This window comes from Mustelus asterias, chromosome 5, assembly GCF_964213995.1.
Source record: "Mustelus asterias chromosome 5, sMusAst1.hap1.1, whole genome shotgun sequence".
In the NCBI taxonomy this organism is placed as follows: Eukaryota; Metazoa; Chordata; class Chondrichthyes; order Carcharhiniformes; family Triakidae; genus Mustelus; species Mustelus asterias.
Genome location: NC_135805.1, coordinates 137148841 through 137171649, shown reverse-complemented (window position 1 = coordinate 137171649; position 22809 = coordinate 137148841). Strand labels below are relative to the sequence as shown.

Genomic DNA, 22809 nt, shown 5'->3' with positions numbered 1-22809 from the left:
GACATCCACTTCATTGGAGCTCCTCCATCTCCATCTGGCAACTCATCCCTCCCTGGGTGTGCCAGGTTGTGTAGAGTGTGTTTTGCCCAACTCTGAATTATCCGGTCCTACCTGCATGATGCTCGCCGTTGATGGGACCAGAAAATCCCACCTTATATCTCCATGTTTGCAACTTAACAAAAAGAACAGCAAGAAATCAGTTAACCACAAGTGGCTGTGAAGAGCCATCATCTATCTCCATTGTATAACAATAGCTTTCAGCCTTAAGCCATTCTGAGTGGACAAGAGCAGTTGGTCACGTGACCAAAACTGGTTTCTGATACCAAAATCCTTTATTATCCAAAGGCCCAGAGAGATATGGGCAAAATACAAGGGACACCACTGTAGAATATCAGTTGCAAACCAAAGCAGTAACACTGAAGCATTTTAAAACTTGGGAGGCTGCTACATCTTAAAAGCCGAGCAGGCAGATTCCTAAACCCAAGTCTGCCTGCAAAGAAATTCGACCTCCTAGTATGAACGCCACAAGTGCTTAACTTCAAGATTCGTGGAACACTCACCTCATCAAGAGAATCCTGCAATAATCATGATATTCAACTCCAGGTATTTGAGCTCATCTAAACTACGCTTCAAGCGTGAAAAAGACTCCTTTCGTTACCAGGGCTCATAACAATGTACACCCTACTATGAACACTTTTTTCTTCACAACTTGTAAAGGTAAACTATTCCGTCTAACTGTATTTTTCTCAAATGTGTGCATATGAGTGCTGAATGATTGACATAGAGTTCAGACTTTCCAGGTGCATGCATGAATAAATAATTCTCTTTATTGAAACGCATGGAAACTTGTTGTTGTCATTTACATTCATCACACAATTAACTGGGGATGGTGGTTTAAGAAATATACACAACTTCCTCTCCAAAATCACAGTGATTACAAACAGTGGGCGGGAATCTCTTCCCCATCCCATCCCTCCACCCCCACCGGTGTGTTTTTCAGTAGCTGGAGGCAGCCTTCCCACCGTTGGCTGGATCTTTTGGTCCCGCTGCTGTCAATGGGATTTCCCATTCAATCCATTTCCCCCCGCAGGGAAACCCACAGTACGGGTGCACCATCAGCGGGACTGGAAGATCCCACCAGCAGGAAGGTTGGGAAAATCCCAGTCAGTAAGGGAAAGGTGTCTCCACCCAATCCATAACAATGAGCATACAACCCAGCCTGTGAAACATTCAGGTATTGTTGATGTTGGTTAAGTCATATTGTATTCTGGGAACTTTTGCACATGTACCAATTAACATTTTAAAGTATAATTTGTATTTATAAGTGTCTTGGAAGGGAGTGTAGTATATTGCAAGACCTGAGCATTTTGTTATATTGCCATCTCTGTTGCTCACTGTTGGGTTGATATAAATAAAGTTAGTTCAATAATGGCTGCCTGCTGTTGAGCAAGTGTTAACATTACTTACTGCAGCATACAACAGAGTTGACCCAACTTATCTATTTGCATAACAGCGTGACTGACGGATGTAACAGTAGTATCTCCTTGTGATCTGAACCATGTACTTGACAATCTCTCTGAAGATGGACCAAATAAACATTCAGTGAAATGCAGTCTCCTACAAAGCGTTAAGTCGCTTTATATCACATCTTGTCAAATGTATCAAGCAGCCATTAATGATCAGCCTTGCGTAAACTTGGAGCTCCTTCTGAAGTCTGCAATTACTCAAGTATGTTCAGTGCTGAGTTGCATGCCACCTAATTAGCACAAAGTTTCCATGCTGGATTACTTTGAATGGGTTTGGGCTAATTGTGATTCCTACACCCGATTACAGTGTTATTGAATTTCTCTCCCTCACCTTTGTTCTAAAAATATTGGTTTCAATTGCACTAACCTTAAAGAAAAACATTTCTGTTAAAATAACCTTAAGTATGGCAACAGTAATTTTATGTAAAAAATATATTACTATTATGTTAAAAATAATTGAGGGGAGTTGCAAATTAATTATGATAATTTTTTGGCAAAATGAACCATTGATCTTAGAAGAAGTATGTCTCATGAAAAGCACGGCAGCTTTTTTCAAAGAGAGGTGAGTAAACCATTTAGTACTCACAGGCTTACCATCTGCACCAGTTCTTCCTGGATAACCATGTTCCCCAGGTGCTCCATGTTCTCCCTATATATAAAAAAATAAATTAATGTAAATGTTGTCTGAGCCTGTTCTAATCCCCTCAAACTGAGACCTCTTTGTTGTATTGTTTCATGTGGTTGCAAATCCAGCTGTGCAGAACTGAAAATAAAACGTGCCACTCAATGTTTAGACACAGTAATGAATATAAAATTAATTGTTGCTCAGCATAAAACAATCTTTTTAAATGTACTTGCATCATATAACTACACATATAGACCATAAACTCAAGTCAGAACATTTCACAAATAGAAAAAAAACATGCTTGAAGTCAGCTATGCCAGGAAGCACAACATACTGTCAGTTTTTTCCAGTAATTTTTTTTTAAATCAAAAAGTGTACAATAGTTAAATACTCAGCAAGCTAAGTACAGAATTCTGCAAAAATGTTTTAAATTTATTTTCCAAAATTAAATCAAGAAATTTTGGGATCTGATAATTTTTCATTAATACATTATCTTGCACAGCATATACCCAGATTAGGCTCAGGGGTCTGCTTTATAAAGTCTGCTTTATATATAGAACTCTACAAAATGTGCCAACTTTATTTTTATAATTCATAGGCCAACCTCACCATTACTTTCAAGTAATTGAATTGAAAACAAGGGACATTTTCTACCATTCACAATATTCTGGAATAACAATAGCAATTATAATGCATAGATTAGTATATTGGGAACTTCCTCGAAGCTTTTCTGGACAGGGATGCAGAAGTGGAGCAGTAGCAGGTCTAAAGAAATCTACTGCCCATAAGTCTGATGTATCAATAGACAATAAGAGTAAAAAATCCTCTCTTGTTTCCTGCAATTGTTTCTCTACATCATCATTATTTCTGTCCCCTCTCTCTCCTTCTGGATGGGCCCCCCTGTTTCCTTCTGGATGGGTCTTCCATAGAGCCTGGAATCAAGAACATAGATGTAATAACTGGAAGTGACTCTGAGAGGCTTGCCTAGCCTTCACCTTCTGGCAAATTTGGGAACACCAAGTCCAAACAAGTACGCAGGTGCCGACCCATTAGCAACTCTACAGGCATGACCTCAGTGGTGGCATGCGGTGTAATATAGGACAGCAAAAAACTTGCCAATCACGAAGGGCCTGCTTCTTCATGGAAACCTTGAACAGCAGCCCATTTGAGGCAGGATGGTAGAGGCTGACCTAACATGATGCACACAATTAGACATGACTAATGTCTAAAATTCATCTGCTGTGAATGCGATTCAGTTACCAACACTTTGGGAAGGCCATGGATTGTAAAGATCTGCTGCAGTTTTTCAATAGTAAGTGTGGCTGTGGTGGAACATCCAGCAACCTAGAATGGGCATCTACTAAGATCAGGAACATGTATCCCAAAAAAGGTCCAGCAAAATCTTCATGAAGCCATGACTACGCACAGCCCAACTATTCCCAAGGATGCAAGTTCACTGGTGGAGGTAATACTTGCTGAAAATTTTCACATTGCCCAACCATTTGTTTAATGGCTCTGACAAGGTGAGACGCCCAGACATGAATTCCGGCCAATGCTTTCATTCTGCTCTGGCATGGATGGTCGTCGTGTAACTCTTGGAGTAGGGGCAGTCTCTCCAGGGATGGTACGATGACATGGGACTCCCACAATAGCACTCCATCTTTGGAGCTTATCTCACCCCTGCACTGCAAATATGGCTTCACTTGTTCTGCCTTGTTGAAGTGCCACGGAATGACTGGTGTACTGATATAACTCCTTGTAGATATTTATTGTAACTAATTTTCTGGAGTCCTCTTCCAGTTTCAGTTGCTAATAAGTGTGATTTAGGTCTAGCCTTAGTGTATTTCAGACCTCTTGTTGACTTAGCATAGAGGTCCTCTACGCTGGAAATGGAGCAACGATCCAGCTGGGCTCCCCATTCACAGTCTGTTTATATTCCCCACAAATCCCACTGTCTGGTTTCAGGATGGAGACAATGGGCACGACCCATTCAAAAAACAATGTGGGTTTGATAATGCCCAAGTCTTCCAACCTTTTTGGTTCAACCTCTACTTTCTGGTGTAATGCATATGGTATGGACCGAGCTTGGAAAAACCTAGGCGTAGCCTTGGTGGTTCAAGTAAATTTTAGCTTTAACCCCTATAAGTTGACCAAGCTCCCTCTAGAACACCTGCTGATATGTACACAAGAATTCCTGGAATCCTCCATCCTGGACCTTAAATATTTCTAGCCAGTCCAGTTTTATTTATTTTAACCAGTCCTGCCCATTCAGACTGGTACTCTGTCTATGATGGGCAGCTGAGCAGACTGGCTCTTGTGCAATACCAGCACAGAGGTTGTCCCCATTATTCTTAATGTTTGTCCAGTATACATTGTCATTGTAGCCTCAGAATGGCTAAGGCTTAAGGGGTGTCCCTTCTGGAGATACTTGAATGTAATTTCTCTGGTAACAGTAGCCACTGAGCCTGTGTCAATCACTATCTTCGGGGGCGACCACTTACCATTAGGACACTATCTATAGGTGGTACCTTGCTGAGTTGGACATGACTGAGTAAGTCTCATATCCTTCCTTTAGTTCCTCTGCCAGCTTATTTACAGGGGTTGTACTAATTGTTTCCTTCTTTTTTTTGGAGTGCTCTGTGCAACCTGCTTCGCTCTACGACTGGCTTGCAGGTAACCCTTCTTTTTACATCTGAAGCAAATAAAACCCCTGCATTGGCACCTCTCTTGGGGGTGGTCTCCCCCACCCCTAAAACATATTTCAGACCATGATGCTGAATGACTCTTTTCAGGCTCCAGTGCACCCTCATTCAGGTTGTTTCTACAAAAGCAGCCACAACTGGTTCACCTCATTCAGCACGCCTTGCTGCTCACACACGTCTTGCTCAGCACAGCCAGTCACCTGGGCCATCTCTGTTGCTTTCTCCACTGAAAATTTGGTTTCAGCAAGCAGTTTCCTTTAGGTGTTGGAGTTATTGATCCCACATACTGAACGATCCCTCAACATGTTTCCCAACCAAGTCCCAAACTTGCAGTGTTCAGCAGGCCGTCAAAGTCTGGCCTTGAAGCTGGAAACTGTTTCTCTTGGCTCGCTAACTGCAGAATGAAATTAGTATCATTGCATGATTATGGAAGATTAGGTGTTATGGTGACCCATAGTTGACTAAGTTGACATATTGGTCGAAAGATTTTGTGTCTTAAGCTTTGGGTGGTGTCAGACTCCTCACCAGGTTGTGAGTCTGTAGACTACAGACTGTGAACTGAATTGCCTTTTGTTTCTCCTCGGCTGCTATTTCGTTCACTAAGAATAAATACTGCAGCCTCTCAATATACTGCCCCCAACTCTCAATCTTGGGGTCAAATGGTTCTATCTTCCAAATAATGGCATCTTCAGATGGAGTCTTTACCTTTTTGCATTTGGACCTCGAGTGATCACTCTGCTCCCCCTCCAACTCTGTACTGTGGGCTTTCAACGACTGATCCTGTTTTTCCTCATCGCCAGTGTAATAACTGTGGCAACAACTAACTAAGGATTTTTGGATAAGAAGAACTCCATACAACAGAGGGTTGAACAACAATAAGGTCTACTGCTAACAACGCCCTGACTCTAACTCCAGCCCCAGGAATGTTCTTGGTTGTCCCAGGTTCATGCTCTTGCATTCCATTGGCTCTGGCCAGGTCATTTGGCCCATGAAGGATTGCCCCTTAAAGAGGCCAAGCCACCACAATCAGAATAGGAATAGGTGATTCAATCATTCTAGTCTGCCATTCAATTGTATCGTGGCTGATTTACAATCCTAATTTCATTTCCCCACCTTTGCTCCATATCACTTGATGCCCTTCGCCAACAAAAATCTATTGATCTAAGTTCTGAGTGAAAGAGAGCCAGATTTGAACTACCCTTTTTGCAAAAGAAAATATAGGCTGGGACTTGTCAGTCCTGCCCATAGCAGGACCTGTTGCAGGCAGGACAGAGAGTTGCTTTCGGTGGGGCCAGAAGAACTTGCTAGCTTAAAGGGCCAAGAAATATCGCCTTGAGTGTCAGTGGGCGAATATTTAGGAGATAGTGATCATTGTATCATAACAATTAGGATAACTATGGAAAAGGAGAAAGAACAATCCAGACAGTAATATATATTGTGAACAGTTGTGGTCCCAGCACTGATCTCTGTGGAGCCCCACTGGTTACAGGTCACCAATCTAAAAAGGAACACCTTGTCCCCACTCGCTGTTTCCTGCCCATTAATCGATTCTCTATCCACATCAATATACTATCTCCAACACCACAGGTTCTTGTCTTACGGCTTAACTTTTTTGGTGAGGTACCTTGTCGAACGCCTTCTGGAAGTCCAAATACAACACATCTATTGGCTCCCTCTATCCACTCTGGTGAAGACTTCCTCAAAAAACTAATAAATTAGTCAGACACTATTTCCCTTTCATGAAGCCATGCTGACTTTGCTTGATGAGATTATGATTTTTCAAATGTGCTACTTTTACTTTTTTAATAATTGATTCCAACAATAGATGTTAGGCTAATCAGCCTATAGTTACCCGCTTTTTACCTCTTTCCCTTTTTGGAATTGGGGCATCACATTGGCAGTTTTGCAATCCTCCAGGACTTTTCCAGAATCCAAGGATTTTTGGGAAATTATAATCAATGCAGCACTATTTCTGTAGCTACTTCTTTTAGGATTAAAACTGTTCTCCTGGAAGGACATTTGGTTGAGGTATTCAAAATCACAAGGTGCTTGCTCAGAGAAGATCGGAAGGAATTGTTCCCCATTCGTGAAAGGATCAAGAATGAGAGGACACAGATTTAAAACAATTGGTAAAAGAAGAACATGAGGAAAGTCTTTTTCACACAGCGACTGGTCATCAGCCTGGGAGTGTGGTGGAGGCAGGTTCAATGGAAGCATCCAAAAGGTAATTAGATTGTTATCTGAAGTGGAAAAATGTGCAGTGTTGTGGCGAGAAGGTGGGGAATGGCACTAAATGAATTGCTCATTCAGAGAGCTAGTGCAGACACGATCAGCTAGACAGCCTATTCTGTACTGTAACAAAACTGTGATTTGTTTATGTCACATATTTGGAACGGAGTGGGTTGGGGGTTGTGGTGTTGTGTTTTTTAACGTATTAACCCTTATTCTGCATTTTGGGGGTGAGACAGAGGCCTATGTTTTGTTTCTTGTATCTTGTTTTGAAAAATGCAACATAAACTTTAACAATGAATAATCGCTATTAAGGGAACAGTAAGATGACAAGATTTAAAAGAAAATGCTACTGTTTTCTGGATAGTTAGATATGTTGACTGTATACCAAGTGGGCGATCTTACCAAAAAAGTTCTAAGTACCGAACGAGTGTGAAAACGGGAGAGTTTTGGATTCGTTTTTTGGGCAAGCTTAAAAATCCAATCTGATGCCACTCTGAGCAAAAATGAAGCAAGATCTGTTTCCTGAGAGCAGGGGGAGGGGGATTTAAAACAGATTTAAATATTATAATCAGCCTCTCACCGGCTGATCTCACCAGATATCTAGGCCCGGTAAGATCATGATAGGTGAGAAATCGGGCGCAAACCCAATTTTTCTCCTATCTCGCAATCTTACCACTCGCCCTGCCCATTGACCGGCAGGACGAGAAAGTAAGATCGCCCGCCCTCCCAAGATACTCACTGCATCTGCCAAATGACTTTCACTTAATTTTAGTTCACTTAGTCAAGTCACAAAATCCTTCTTTAATAAATTCATTTATATTATAGCCTGATGAAAAATAACACATCTTACCTTTGGACCGCGGGGGCCAGCTGGTCCTGGGGTACATGTACAAGGGGGTGGTGTAGAACTAATATCATCAAGGCTACTGTCACACTAAAATTGAGAAAACAGAACAATTCTAATAAGAACCATAAACCTTATTCTTGGTTGATGTGAGGTAAACTGTGCGCAATAGTAATTAAATAAAAAACAAATATTTTTGGAAATAGTAAATTAATCTGCGAAAAGGAAAAGGCTCTTTTGGCACAAAACCTAAAACAACTTTAACCAAAACATCAGTGAGGCCACCTTTCTTATATGCATGTGTCTGGATTTCATCCATTGAGAGTGATTGGAAACTGGTTCTAGGATAAAGTGTTTGTAAATGTTTTATGTATGCCTGTGTAACTTCGTTATCAGAGGCAGACTGACACTTTGTGGGGCCCTGCACTCATTTCTGGCTTCCCCACCATGACATCTCGCCCCTCCCAAACCGCCCACCCTCACCCCAGAGAACACAAAGGCACAAGCCACAAAAATACACAAATTGATCACTGCTTAACTGCTTTAGTGCTTTTTAACTTGTAAAAACACACCTGTATGAATAATTGCTGAATTGAATCCAAATTTACCTCTTGTCAGAATGACGGTAAAGATGGTCCATATTGCAATGTTTTTAAAGTTAAGTGTCACAAGTAGGCTTACATTAACACTGCGATGAAACTACTGTGAAAATCCCCTAGTCACCACACTCCGGCGCCTGTTTGGGTACACTGAGGGAGAATTTAGCATAGCCAATGCACCTAACCAGCACGTCTTTTGGACTGTGGAAGGAAACCTGAGCACCTGGAGGAAACCCATGCACACATAGGGAGAATGTGCAGATTCCACGAAGACAGTGGCCAAAGCAGGGAATTGAAACCTGGTCCCTGGCGCTGTGAGGCAGCAGTGCTAATCACTGTGCCACCGTGCTGCTTGTGTCTTAAGGCGAGCAAGCATGGCACCTACTGATTAACAACGAGATGGAAATAAAACAACCAATTACATCACAACAGCACATCATACATGCTGTACATATATAATGATGACATATTTTCTATAATACTATATAAGTTTTCTTTTTCAGATGAAACATGTTTAAAATCTTCACAAAATCAGAAAAAATGTCCAAAATACTCCAATTGTTCGCTAGCAACAGATTCTCTGGACCAGCCGGAGGCGTAACCCAACCGTGGGCTTCCCGGCAGCATAGTATGGCTACAATGGGAAATCCCATTGACAGTCGTGGGACCAGAAGATCCTGCTGCTAGCGAATGGCCACTGCCTCGCGCTGCCTAGAAACCGCTAATGGAGGCTGGAGAATTCAGGCCAACATTTTAATTGATCAGGTAAATATATACTGAATATATGACATATATATAAACATCACCTACTTGATTATTTCCAAAATGAGACAGTCAATACATACCAGGATATTCTGGAATAAATTTTCAAAAGGTATCGTTAAACTGGTACCAAAAAAAATTAATGCTCAATTTAATAAAAGATACAAAACAATGTATATTTGAGCAACATTACAAATGACACTGCCTCACCATTTATAGAAAATTGGTGGTATTAACAGAAGACAAAAAGCTCAAACAGCGAAACAGTGCAACAGTCACAGAAGTCACAGAAGGAAAGTACCAATAGCTCAATGAATAAGATGCTGCAATAGATTAAATTAAACAAATAGAATGCAAGCAATTTTGCAGTAGAATCAAAGATTATCTATATTTAAGCTGGGGAAAGGGGAGACTGCTGCTCCTTTGGCATTTTGCCCCTAGCTCCAGTCATTTTTCTGGACCTCAAGGTAATTGCTACATTATAGGCAGCCTCTATGCTGCTTGTGAGGAAAGCCGGGATCCCTTCCAAACTATTGACTATCAGATATTTAGTACTAAATGGCTATGGTAGTGACAACAATTTGAAGGAGGCAATTACAAGCAAATCCTTGATCTATGGAGCCAAAGAGGAGAACCTAAATGCAGTAACATGGTTAACGTTAGGGAATAGACAAACACTTTCGTAGCCTAAGCCTGAGTCCCATTGTGTGTTATCTCCCAATTGCCAGGTGAAATGTATAATAGAATGGATACAAAAGATTTTAGAGATGGGAAGAGAATAGCCAAATGTCATGGTCCATTTTGGAACCATTAAAGTGGGAAGGTCCTGTAAAGGGAGTTTCAAGAATTAAGAGACAAGTTAAAGATATAGGTTTTAACAGTTTTAAGATTATGTCCAGGCCACATGATAATCTGTAGAGGCCGAGCAAGATAAGGCAGATATGTGTGTGGCTGGAGAGAAAATGTGGGAGTTCAAATTGTAGGACCCTCGCTTGGGGACTGATCGGAACATGTATTTATGTTTCTGCGATCTTTTGGCCCTTGCATTGGTCATTTTCTGAGGGGGTCAAAAGGAGCCGGAGCAAGTGAACTTTCAAAGTTTACAACAAATGTTGTATAGACTTAAAGAGAAGCACAAATTGAAAGTGGATATATAAAGATAAGTATGTTGGTAGTTTTTATACATTTCAACCTATACAATAGCCATCTGGATGGCAAAATTACCTGACACAATGCAAGGACTGGCATAATAAATATGGGGGAAGTGATGGGATGCCATAATACACTAAATTCATGTTTGATGACAGTTAAAAGTAATGTGATGCAAATTATGGTGAGAAAGTTATCCCTATTGTCTCGTTCAGGGCAACCTGCAATTTTACAACAGTTATAAAAGGAAGCAGTCAAGAAGTTCAGTTCACAGCTGAGCATCGATATTGCTGGCAGTACCAATCCTATGGGTTGACCAGTTAATGCTGTTAATTGTAGAGAAGATTGGCATTCTCCCATTTTGATCATAAGAGGAATTTTATTATTTTAAAACCAAGTTTAATTCAGTGTTATGCATTTATGAAAATGAGCACATTTAACAGCAGCTCACTCGTGGAATTAATTGCTTGAGGTGAGTCATAGGAGATACTCTTTGTGACATAGGGATATCATCAATGAAGTGTGATTGGAAAAATGGCATAATAACTATAGGTCACACTTACAAGAAGTAAGGGTTATATTGCGGGAAAAGAACTTAATATTTTGTGTACAGGGGTACTTACAACAGCTGGGATTTCACAGGCAGTTTCTCGCTGATTTTGTTCTGGGTCACAGTAAATCCTTAACTTTTGAACTTCAAACTGCAAATACAATGAAATGTCATGTTAAACAGAAACAATATTTGTAGACCGGAATTCTCTAACCTCACAAGTGGCTGGGATTATCTGGTCCTACTACGGAGATGTGGCTGAAAACGCCATGTTTTCCGTTCTCACTGGCAGCAATAGCAAGGCATGCGAGACCAGAGAAGTCTGGCCATAGTATTTTGCTTTTTATCAATGTTGGACGGAATTCTCTCGATCTGCCCACAAAGGGAATCACAGTGGAGGGTGGTGGGGACCATGCAAAGGTCCTGGCTGGATTTTCCAGTCTTGGGAGGTGAGTGCAGCTGGAAAATCCCACCTGTTATGTTTTGTTCTACATGCAACAATAAATAATATTCAAGTTTGCAAGTTTAATAGAATCTTTTGAAAACATAAATCTCAGCTTCATATTGATTTGCACCGGATTCATTTCATAACCAGAGCAATTCCATTCATCTTTATTTCATTTAAATTTAAAATCAGTAAAAGGTCAAGAGATAAACAAACAGTAAACACAGCTACCCTTTTGAGCCTGTAACACATGCTGGGAACATTTGTCATTCATTATTACATGAATGAACAAAAGCCAAACTTACTGGTACAGTTGCTTCTTTCCCAAAGTACTTCCCTATCTGTGTTTTTCCACTGATGAAGATACCAAGAACAGGTTCTAATTGCCTTGTTTCAACTAATTTATCATCGAGGTATAAAGTGGCATCCCTCTCTGTTACCAGGACTCGCAACAAGTGCCAGTTTTCATCAAACAACGCCTTGAACAAGATATAAATTAGAAAAAAACATCAGTATTAGTACATTAGTTTGAGTTTTCTTATTCCCTTCATATCATGACTGTTCATCTGCAAACAATCTCTTTTGGTTCTGAATTTTAATATGCAAGGTTCAAAATACACATGCTTAACTTATTCATATGCAGTCTCTTTGTTTATTCTTTCAAGAGAGGAGTTAATCTAGTAAATTCTGACGAATTTGGCAAAAATAGCTGCTTCCTTAAAATGAAACAAGAAATAAAGAAGTTCCTTGGTTACAAAGTAAGCCTTATTGTAATTGTTGTAATAGCAGTGAATCCATGAGAATGTTTGGAATTAGTTTTATGCATTTAAACAGAATAAAGCCATGAGGGCAGAATTCTTTGCTGTGTCATTATTTTGATAGATAAACATAAAGCAATGGGCTATAATCATACAATCATTCTCCATAAATGGTACCAAGAAAATTCAAAGTTTAACTGAAAACTGAAAGTTAAAGCATTAGAGAAAATAAGTGACCTGGGCAATCAATGCTAAAGAACACTATTATTTTCATAGAGCTGTTCAGTGACGTTATCTAATACAATACTGTTGCTAACATGGCGTTGCTAAATTAGCATAGCAGGCCGGGAGATTTCAGCGGGGCTGGGTTAGCACGATCCGCGCTGGGCAACAGGCCCCGAGCGCCTCTCCCAGCACCAGATTTCTGGTGCCGTCAGCTCCGCACGTGAAAGAGACGAGGAACTGCATTAGGAATGCAAAGGGGGATTTTAATATAATTTAAGTATGATCAGCGGGCCCAGGACTGAAGTCTCCGGGCCCGAAGACTCTGGTTAACACACTTTTGAAAGCATGCCACTTACCAGACGTCCCTTTTCCTCCCCACAGACTCCCCCAATTAATTTAGACAAATGCGAGGTAATGCATTTTGGTAGATTGAACCAGGGCAGGACTTACTCAGTTAATGGTATGGCGTTGGGGAGAGTTACAGAACAAAGAGATCTAGGGGTACATGCTCATAGCTCCTTGAAAGTGGAGTCACAGGTAGACAGAGTGGTGAAGAAGGCATTTGGCATGCTTGGTTTCATTGGTCAGAACATTGAATACAGGAGTTGGGACGTCTTGTTAAAGTTGTACAAGACATTGGTAAGGCCACACTTGGAATACTGTGCGCAGTTCTGGTCACCCTATTATAGAAAGGATATTATTAAACTAGAAAGAGTGCAGAAAAGATTTACTAGGATGCTACCGGGACTTGATAGATTGAGGTATAAGGAGAGGCTGAGTAGACTGGGACTTTTTTCTCTGGAGCGTAGGAGGCTGAGAGGTGACCTTATAGAGGTCTATAAAATAATGAGGGGCATCGACAAGGTAAATAGTCAATATCTTTTCCCAAAGGTAGGGGAGTCTAAAACTAGAGGGCATGGGTTTAAGGTGAGAGGGGAGAGATACAAAAGTGTCCAGAGGGGCAATTTTTGCACGCAGAGGGTGGTGAGTGTCTGGAACAAGCCGCCAGAGGTAGTAGTAGATGTGGGTACAATTTTATCTTTTAAAAAGCATTTAGATAGTTACATGGGTACGATGGGTATAGAGGGACATGGGCCAAATGCAGGCAATTGGGATTAGTTTAGGTGTTTTTTAAAAAAAGGGCGGCATGGACAAGTTGGGCCGAAGGGCCTGTTTCCATGCTGTAAACCTCTATGACTCTAGATGATTGGCAAAAGAACCAGAGATGACATGAGGAAAACTTTTTTTTGTAGCGAGTGGTTAGGATCTGGAATACACGGCTTGAGAACGTGGTGAATGCAGATTCCTTCGTGGCTTTCAAAATAGAATAGGGCAATTATCTGAACAGAAATGATTTGCAAGGGAATGGATCAAGCTGTTTGCTCTTATAGAGAGCTGGCACAGACTCAATGGGTCCTCTTGGTACTGTAACTGTTCTATAAATTTATGATTGTTGGCAATAAGGCATGCGGGCATTTGGGGCCACAATTTTCTATAGACTCTATATGACACCAGTGAAGTACCATGTTGAGGTCAATCATCTTCTCGAGGTAAGAAGGGAAATGGAAAGCTAGAGGCACTGTGATCCATTCTCATTCATCTGATTTCAGAACATCAATGGATATGTGAAATTAGCTGCTACCTCTACAGCAAATGAACATGCCAAAGGAACAAATCCAAGAAGAGAAAACAATGTGGATGGGGATGGTTTGAGTATTAAGTTACTTTTGTCCGAGAAGTCTAGGCTGAGAAAATGTGCACATTAGCGCGTGATCATTCTGTGTGCTGGTCCATGCGCACTGAAGCCTGAGAAAAATTTGGCTTTGAGTTTCCTTTCAATTTTGCCATCAACCTATAGCGCTAAATGTGCAGTCCACTGCAGTTCATTGGTCGGGCACTGCAGCAAGTCGTGAGCTGGCTGGCAGGTCAGGAAAGAAAGCAATGTCATGGTGAGCACAAATGGATCAATAGTGAGCCCAAATTAATTTGTCACCCACAATATAAACCCTAAATATTTTTGGGTGTATTTCTGAATGACTGCCAAAAGTCCTTTTAGGAACCGTGAGCACAACTAGGCAGAGTATGAATAACTAAAATCTCCACCCATTTGGATCTGATTTTACAACCCCAGTCCTACAACTGACAGGAGACCCCTAAAATCCACACTTAAGGAGCTGATTGCCTGTTTCAGGTGGGTACCTACAACGAATAATGAATCAATAAGCCTCCTGATACATATCTGGTGTAGAACAAATGTGATAGATTGCAATGCAAAATCTGGAGGTCTAATGCTGATTAAAAAGGTGGCTGTGCATTAAATTTCTCCCACCTACTATTAACTAAATATCAAAGGGTTGATTCTCTTATTTCCCCTGCAGGTAACCTGAATTCATTTGTGTTTTGAGTTTATGCCATTAACCTAGGCTTATCCTTGGAAATGCAACGATTATAGCGTGCCAAAGAGACTACAGTTGCAATAAAGTCTGCTAACTCGAGTGAGTTCCGACAGCGCTCTAAAAAGGAATTGTGAAATATTGAGCTGTGTGGCCTGGGAGAAAGTGTAGCCCATCAAAGCCTGATCAGCAGAGAATAAAGTTTCAGTTCCTGAATTTGCATCTAGTGGGGTGTTAACTGTATGTTAATTATATTGTTAGGGTACACAGGTTAGAGCACTTAGAGGAAGCAGACATATGTAACGCTACATTCTGTAAAACAACCTATTATCAAGAAAAGTATCACTGTCTAGTTTTATACTTCACCAACTGGCTTGGGATCAAATTAACACAAAGTACTCTGATAAAAATGGCGCCCTCCTCCCAATGCATCTAGTTAGTCATCTCTGGCGAGGCTACTGAAATAAAGCAGAATCTGCCAGACCTAAAAGCAGAGGAAGAAATGAGTTTCCACATATGCTACTAAGCACAGAGGAGGAGAGAAATGAGAGATTGGAAATATTCTGGACACAACTCAGGAGAAGGACTAAGACAGAGGTGCACTACCAGCTCAGCAATATTGAACTACACCATTCCGACCACTGCACATTGCTTGGATCAAGCCACTCAACTAGCTGCTCATCCTGATTCAAATACAATCCTTCCTCTCACCCTCTGTTAGGCAGCAGGGAGAAAGTTTATCTCTAAAATCCTCTCTGTGCCCAAAATACATATTTTAATATACTGTCTCATTGCTGTCCCATTACTGTCTCAAAGCTGAATTTAAAAATATGCTGTTGCTAATAAAATACATAAATAATGGATTGTTCAAATATAACTTCTCCCTTTTGTTACCCTCTTTCACTATTGCTTACTTTTCTCTGTCCCCAAAGTTTATTTTTAATATACGGTCCCCAAAGTTTATTTTTAATATACGGTCCCTATCCCTTCAATGCAGATTTTCTTTAAAAGTTGCTGTAACTAATAAACGTATAAATAATGGCTCATAAATTCCAATCAGCGGCGGAAAGCTGTGGACTGCCAGAAATAAAATAATTTTTTGCACACTTTCCTGCCTTGAAAAATAGAGTCTGAACTTCCGATGGGAGCAACAGCCTTCAGCAAAGCTATCTCCGCAGGCCCCTGCGTGACACAGGAGGACCCTAATCATGCCTCCTAATGACGCGGCAATACTGGGAACACCCATTGCGGTCCAGCTTGGAAATAGCAGTTTTGCATTGAAAACAGAGAAGGATTTTCCTGCTATTGTAAAAGGTATGTTGAAAATTTACTTAATTATTTTTTTGCTAGTTATTTTAAGTAGTTAATCCTATTGTTATTGGCTCATTTAAAATGTAATTTTTAAATTTTCTTTGATTGAAAATTAGTATTATTTTGAAATATAAAATGCACATAGGTTTTGTTATTTGTTCTAAATCTGTGAAACTACTGCTTAAATCTGCATTATAACATTATATAACTTTATGTCAAGCATGCTAAGTGTTTGTATGTTTTAATTTAGAATATGGAAACCAAAAATTTAATTGCAAAGGTGAAAGGTCAGCTTCTTGAACCATGATTTGAATACCTGCATGAGGTTGAGCAAAGAAGAATTCGCTATTTGGGCCATGGAAAATCTAAATGTGTTTATCATTAGCATTCTTCTGCCTTGCTTACTTCATTTACAATTGTCGTATTTAACTGTTCCGTATGTTACAATAAAGCATTTGGCTGGAATGTTAGCACCATTCACATCGGCGGGATTTCTCATCCCGCTGCAGTAAACGGAGATTTGGCTGGGCGCAAAATTCTCCAACCTCGCTACAGCGGGAGCGTGGCATGAACGGCCAGTAAGATAGTGCCTGTCATATAATTTCATATTTAAATGTTTAGTTTTGTTTCAATAAAGCATTAGTAGAATTTTGTAGTTTAATGGAAAAAATCTATTAACAAAAATAATGTTATAAGTATAAAACTTTGATACCATGTTAACATGGTATGGATTTTACATGTAGCCTGACATTTCTGTGCCTACTTCAAAATCTCAAAAAGAACTTCAGTTAGAAGCCAAGCTGAAAGCATGATGCATCACTGGTGGTGGAACATGACTCGAGATTTTCAATCCGCACTGGATTCTGCAATGCCTGTCAGAGAGACAGTTCACATCAGCTTACAAGATACTTGCACATGTCATCTTAAGGAATACTTTCTTAATAGCCAAGTTGCATAAAGATTAATGTTGCATCCGGGAGGCTGCTTAAAATATATAACAAAATCCAAATGGACCAGCTGAAATTTATTCCAGACATTAACACCCACTTTGCCACATTGGAGGGCCGAAGGGCCTGTTTCCTGTGCTGTACTGTTCTTTGTTCTATATGAATGCACATTTTATTGGATTTAGTTGTCATGACAAAGTTGTAAAATTTAAAGAAAAATCTTTCACTTTCTGTGCATTACATGCATTTTTAAACACATTTTCAAAACATTTACAAAAACATTATACCAACCAAAGAACACCTGCTGCCTCTATTCGTTGCAGCTAGAACAAAATAAGTGTGCAAATAAATAAGGGAAAAAACTTACCCGTCATCAGCACAAATGATGGGAAATTAGGGCGAGATTGCAGCTCAGTGCTTCAATCCCAGCAGCTTTCCAAACCCAAAACGGAAGTTCAAACTTGGCGCTTTCAGCGCGCATGCGCAGGCACAATCAGCTTAAGTTGGCATTCAGCCCAGAAGTTATGTGCCATTAAATATATGACTTCCCATAACAACTGCTACAGCATAACTCTAATTTAACTTTTTCCATCTGATGACCTTTACCAATCCTCTGATTTAGTTTCCCACTATCTGTTCCAAATTTCAAAAATAAATACACTTAATTAATTCCTGTTCTTCATTTGTCCACTTTCTACCAGATAAATATATATTGGCCCCACTTCATCTCACTTATATAATGGTTTCGATTCTTTTTTTATTTTTCAAGAAACTATTTAAAATTAAACTTTATCAACTACTCGCTCAGCTCACCACCACCTTCTCAAGAGCAATTAGTTATGGACAACAAATGCTGGCTTTGTCAGTGATGCTCATATTCCATGAAAAAACCTGAAAGAATTTTGTGCAACATATTTTTTTCGGCAATATACTACAAGTTTAAAAACTGCTACTGCCATGTCTTTCATAAATCTTTTCTACGCCTACTCACACTTCTTTTGACCTCACCACTGCACTCTGACAAGGTCCTCATTTCATTATTCCCTAATAGTTTTTCCTTTTATATTTTCTTCCCAAACGTTGCATCCAATTATTTTTGAATCACACTATCCTGTTACTTATATCCTACTGCTCCTCCTCTTCTCTTCTAACCAACTCACTGGACTGAATTTTCCCAGAACTTTGGAGATATGCTGGCAGGAGGAATGCTCGAAAAATTATCCAGGAAGATGCCAGATGATATGCTTGACCACCATGCCATTTTGTCTGTAGTAGGAAAGATGGCACCCAAGCCTCCACCTGAAGCTCAACTGAGTCCCTTAAGTGGCCAACTAGGAGTGATTTTCCACAGATATTTTGCTCATCTAAGATGAGGGAGGAGGGTGCTCCTTTTTGGGTGCTCATTGCTGTATGGTGGGAAAGACATTTCCATGGCACTGATGCTGCAAGTCCTCAGTGACCCCACCAACTGCCTCCCCTGATTGTCAAGACCTGTCTGACTCACCCTGGCATCTCCTGACTCCACCTACCTGTCTTCAAAGGCACATGGCCATCAATGCGCCTTCATTCTGCAATTGCAGCTGCTAGCAGTGGTCTTGCTGGGGCTGCTGAGCTTCTGGCCCTCTAAGTGGGTTTGCAGCTTTTGAGGAGGGGGCCACCACCCTTTATTGGGATGGCAGCCCGGTGGCAGCCACTTACAAAATGCAGTCAGGGTCCTGCGACCAGATGAATTGGGATCACCTGCCACCTTTGGCCCAGCAGCAGACTTCTGCTGTCTCAGAAAAATTCCAGCCACTGTTTCTCTTCTTCCCACCACAATTCTATTTCCCCAACATCAGTTCTCCAATGTACTCCACTTCTACAATTTATTTTCTCTCCTCACCCTTTGACTGCTTAGCACTGCCTTTAATTCTGCTTCCTACCAACCTTATTCAGCTCCGCCTCCCTTCTCCCATTTAACCACTTTGCTTTGTGTCATTTGTCTGTGATTCCCAACCCAACATGATTGATATCTTGCATCTTATTTGCTTTTTATATTCTCACAAAGCTAACCACCTCCCTATGACCCATGTTTTTTTCTTCATACCTCCTCAAACATGATATATCATGTTTACTTATATAATCACATGTTTACCATCATACCTTATTCAATAAAATTATTCAACAATATTCTGGAGGAGAACTAACTTGTGATCAAATTTATCTTCTGATGGCTTCCAGGCTTATCACGTTCATGAAAGTGCCACTCACTGCTGTGCTCTTGGAGGGGGTGGGGTGCTCTACACAGTGTGGGAAGTCCTTGTGCTGGCTGTTAAAGCCAGAACTTTGGGTTAAATCCTGAATTAATTGACTTGTTGCATATTGTAACAACCTACTGAACGTTCCACAGGTTGGCCCGATTCACCTGCAAACCTTCCCAGGTTCAACTCATAAATGGGTGGGCCCCTGTTAAGTTCCTGACCTGACAATTCACGTATTTAACTTCCAACTGCTCCTTAGCAGTTAAAAGTTCTTCCCAAGGATGAATTCCAAAAAGGAACTAGATACATAACTGAAGGGAAAACTTAGCAGGGATAGGAGGAAAGAGCATGAGAGTAGAATTAACTAAATAGTTATTTCACAAAAGCTGGCACAGGCATAATGGGTCAAATGGTCTTCTTCCGTATTGTATTATTTTATGATTTACTTATCATGACCAATGCTACAGGACATCAAAGAGTAAATATAAATCAATGCTAAGTCTGCTTGTAATGAAACATTGGCGACTTATTTTCGAGTTTCTTTCATTGTTAGGGCGGAACGGTGGCACAGTAGTTAGCACTGCTGCCTCACAGTACCAGGGACCTGGGTTTGATTCCTGGCTTGGGTCACTGTCTGTGTGGAGTTTGCACATTCTCCCCATGTCTGCATGGGTTTCCGCCAGGTGCTCTGGTTTCCTCTCACAGTCCAAATATGTGCGGGTTAGGTGAATTGATCATGCTAAATTGCCCTTAGTGTCAGGGGGACTAGTTAGGGTAAATGTATTGGGTTATAGGGCCTGGGTGGGATTGTGGTTGGTGCAGCCTTGATGGGCCGAATGGCCTCCTTCTGCACTGTAGGATTCTATGATTATCATTTTGAAGAAATAAATACTCAAATTCACTGATGGTGAGGGGGCTACACCTTGCTCTGCCTGGTTGAGAGTTCTCTTTTATGCTATATCCAAAGCTGTAGCGTTAGGGACCAAATCAGAAACTCCAAGGTATCTTGTGAAGTTAGCCTAAACCCTAACTTTTCCTTTTTAATTTGGCATTAGAGTGAGCATAAGGTGTTTTGCTCCCGGTATGATTCAATTGACCCACTAGGAAGCTTTTGAGAGGGTACAGAAAAGATTTAACAGGATGTTGCCTGGTATGGAGGGCATTAGCTATGAGGAGAGGTTGGAGAAACTTGGTTTGTTCTCACTGGAACGATGGAGGTTGAGGGGCGACTTGATAGAAGTCTACAAGATTATGAGAGGCATGGACAGACTGGATAGTCAGAAGCTTGTTTCCAGGGTGGAAGAATCAAATACTAGGGGGCATAGGTTTAAGGTGCAAGGGGCAAGGTTTAAAGGTGATGTACAAGGCAAGTTTTTTTTACACAGAGGGTGATGGGTGCCTGGAACACACTGCTGAGGGAGGTAGTGGAAGCAGATACAATAATGACTTTTAAGGGGTGTCTGGACAATACATGAATAGGATGGGAATGGAGGGATATGGTCCCCAGAAGGGTAGGGGGTTTTAGTTCAGTCGGGCAGCATGGTCGGTGCAGGCTTGGAGGGCCTGTGCTGTAATTTTCTTTGTTCTTTTATCAAAACAAACTTTATTTAAGAACATAGTTAGAATATAACAAAAAGAATTAGCATTACTTTTACCAGTTAAAATACTTAACATGACAAAGTATAATTCTTAACAGCTATTTCTACTGTTCCAATTATAAGCAGGAGCCCATAGACATAAAGGCCTTCTTTAAATCAGGACAAAAACAGATATGCTCCTGTGGATGCTAGATTTCCAGCCTTTTAACACCTCTGGACAAAGATCCAGATAGTCACCTGGCTTCTGATTCTCATGCAACCACCTCCAGAGAAAGATCTACCCCCAAACATCAGAATCTCAGAGAAAGAGACCTATTTCCTGGCAGATTTCAGTCTCCAACTCCAGAGAGAGAAAGAGACTCAGAGGATAATGGAAGGGGAATGGAAGTGGCATGGGGTTGGGGAAGCCATGGAGCAGATCGAAAAGTATTTACCTGTCAAAAGGTTCCCAGCTCCACAACAGGCTTCCCCATCAAAGGCAAAACTGATTTACCAGGAGGGGTTCCAACAGCCTTCAGAAATCTACCTGCCTCGTAGAAAATACCATGGGAAAGGAGATTTGAATTTGATGCTGGGATTTATATTGTGAAGTCGATGTCACTTAAAGTGTATGTCAGGTTGTGAGGCATCATGTTTTCTGACTCAGGGAATTGGCAGGTGGGAGAAATAATCTGGCAACTTTGAAATTGCAGATCCGCATGCCTCACATTACAGCCTTCTGACGTGGCTTTGCTCAATTTTGGGAGGAGAATCTCCAGCCCATAGTAAGTATTTTGTAATAGTTTTTACCAATGATGGTGGAAAAACAGAGTTTTTTTGAAGAAGCAAATTAAATAGTTGATCAAAATTCGGTGGATGTGTATATTTACTTGGAGAGTCAATGGTTATCACAAGAAGCTTCTTGAGAAAAATTATGTAATGAGGAAATATAGTAGCATAAACAGGAAGATAGTGAATGGACAAAAAAAAGTTAGCAAAACGATGGTGCTTCTGAAGAAGGGCTGGAAGTTGTCTACCCCCAGAGTGAGGGCTGGGAAAAGTTTTGTTTTCAGTTTTATAAAATTGATTTGAACTTGGTTATGTCGTTCACAACAGCAAAATTTGTTGAAGAAATAAAATGGAGAGGAGATGGCAAACAAAGAGGACTGTAAAATACCCCAGAACATAGACAGATTCGTGGAATAGGCTGGCAGGTAGTAGATATAATTTAACATAAATAATTGTAAAGCCATATATTTTAATAAGTAGAAAAGGAATACGATTATATACTTACTGGAAAGACATTGAGCTGAATTTTATGCAGGTCGCAGGAGTCTTGCCACCGGAGCTTTGGTTGATGGCAAGACACTGGGCAGCATATTGCCAGCTGGAAGGCCATTCAATCAGAGAGTGCAGTTCAGCAGTGCCACTGCTAGCAGTGACCAATACTGAGGCTACAGCTGAATGTCAAGGGCACCCGCATGGCTGGGTTCCCTCAAGGGTAATTACATAGGATCTGGAAATATCACGGTCAGGAAAGCAGACCCTGGAAATCATTGGGGTGTGATGCGCGATATAACACACGAGAGGCTTGATGTACTCGGGAAATAAAGGCTTTTATTGCCAACAATAACAGAGCTACCATATACAGTATACGATCCCAGACTAAAGGATCACCAGGCAGAGCAGTGACCTTTATACCTCTCCCAGGAGGCGGAGCCGACTGGGGTGTACCATAACAACTATATTAACAGGTAGAACAGCCCAACCCTAACCCCAACAGTAACATATCTACAGACTCATAGTACTGGCCAGACCATGGCTCAGCACTACCTGGTGGGAACCAACAATGGTTCACCACAGGGTGTTTACTAAGTACCTGTACAGCACTGCTGCAGGGGGATATTCCTGCTGGGTGTCCTCT

General features: G+C 40.9%; 1 protein-coding gene across 1 annotated transcript in view; it reads right to left on the bottom strand.

Moving 5' to 3' along the window:
- LOC144493806 (uncharacterized) overlaps window positions 1-22809 on the bottom strand; it is a 229650-nt gene that overhangs the window by 168353 nt on the left and 38488 nt on the right. The window contains exons 6-9 of the mRNA XM_078213330.1: window positions 11740-11913; window positions 11051-11140; window positions 7936-8019; window positions 2113-2175 (exon numbers count right to left, since the gene is read on the bottom strand). Of these exons, the coding sequence (XP_078069456.1) occupies window positions 2113-2175; window positions 7936-8019; window positions 11051-11140; window positions 11740-11913 (411 nt within the window). The remainder of the gene's footprint in view (window positions 1-2112; window positions 2176-7935; window positions 8020-11050; window positions 11141-11739; window positions 11914-22809) is intronic.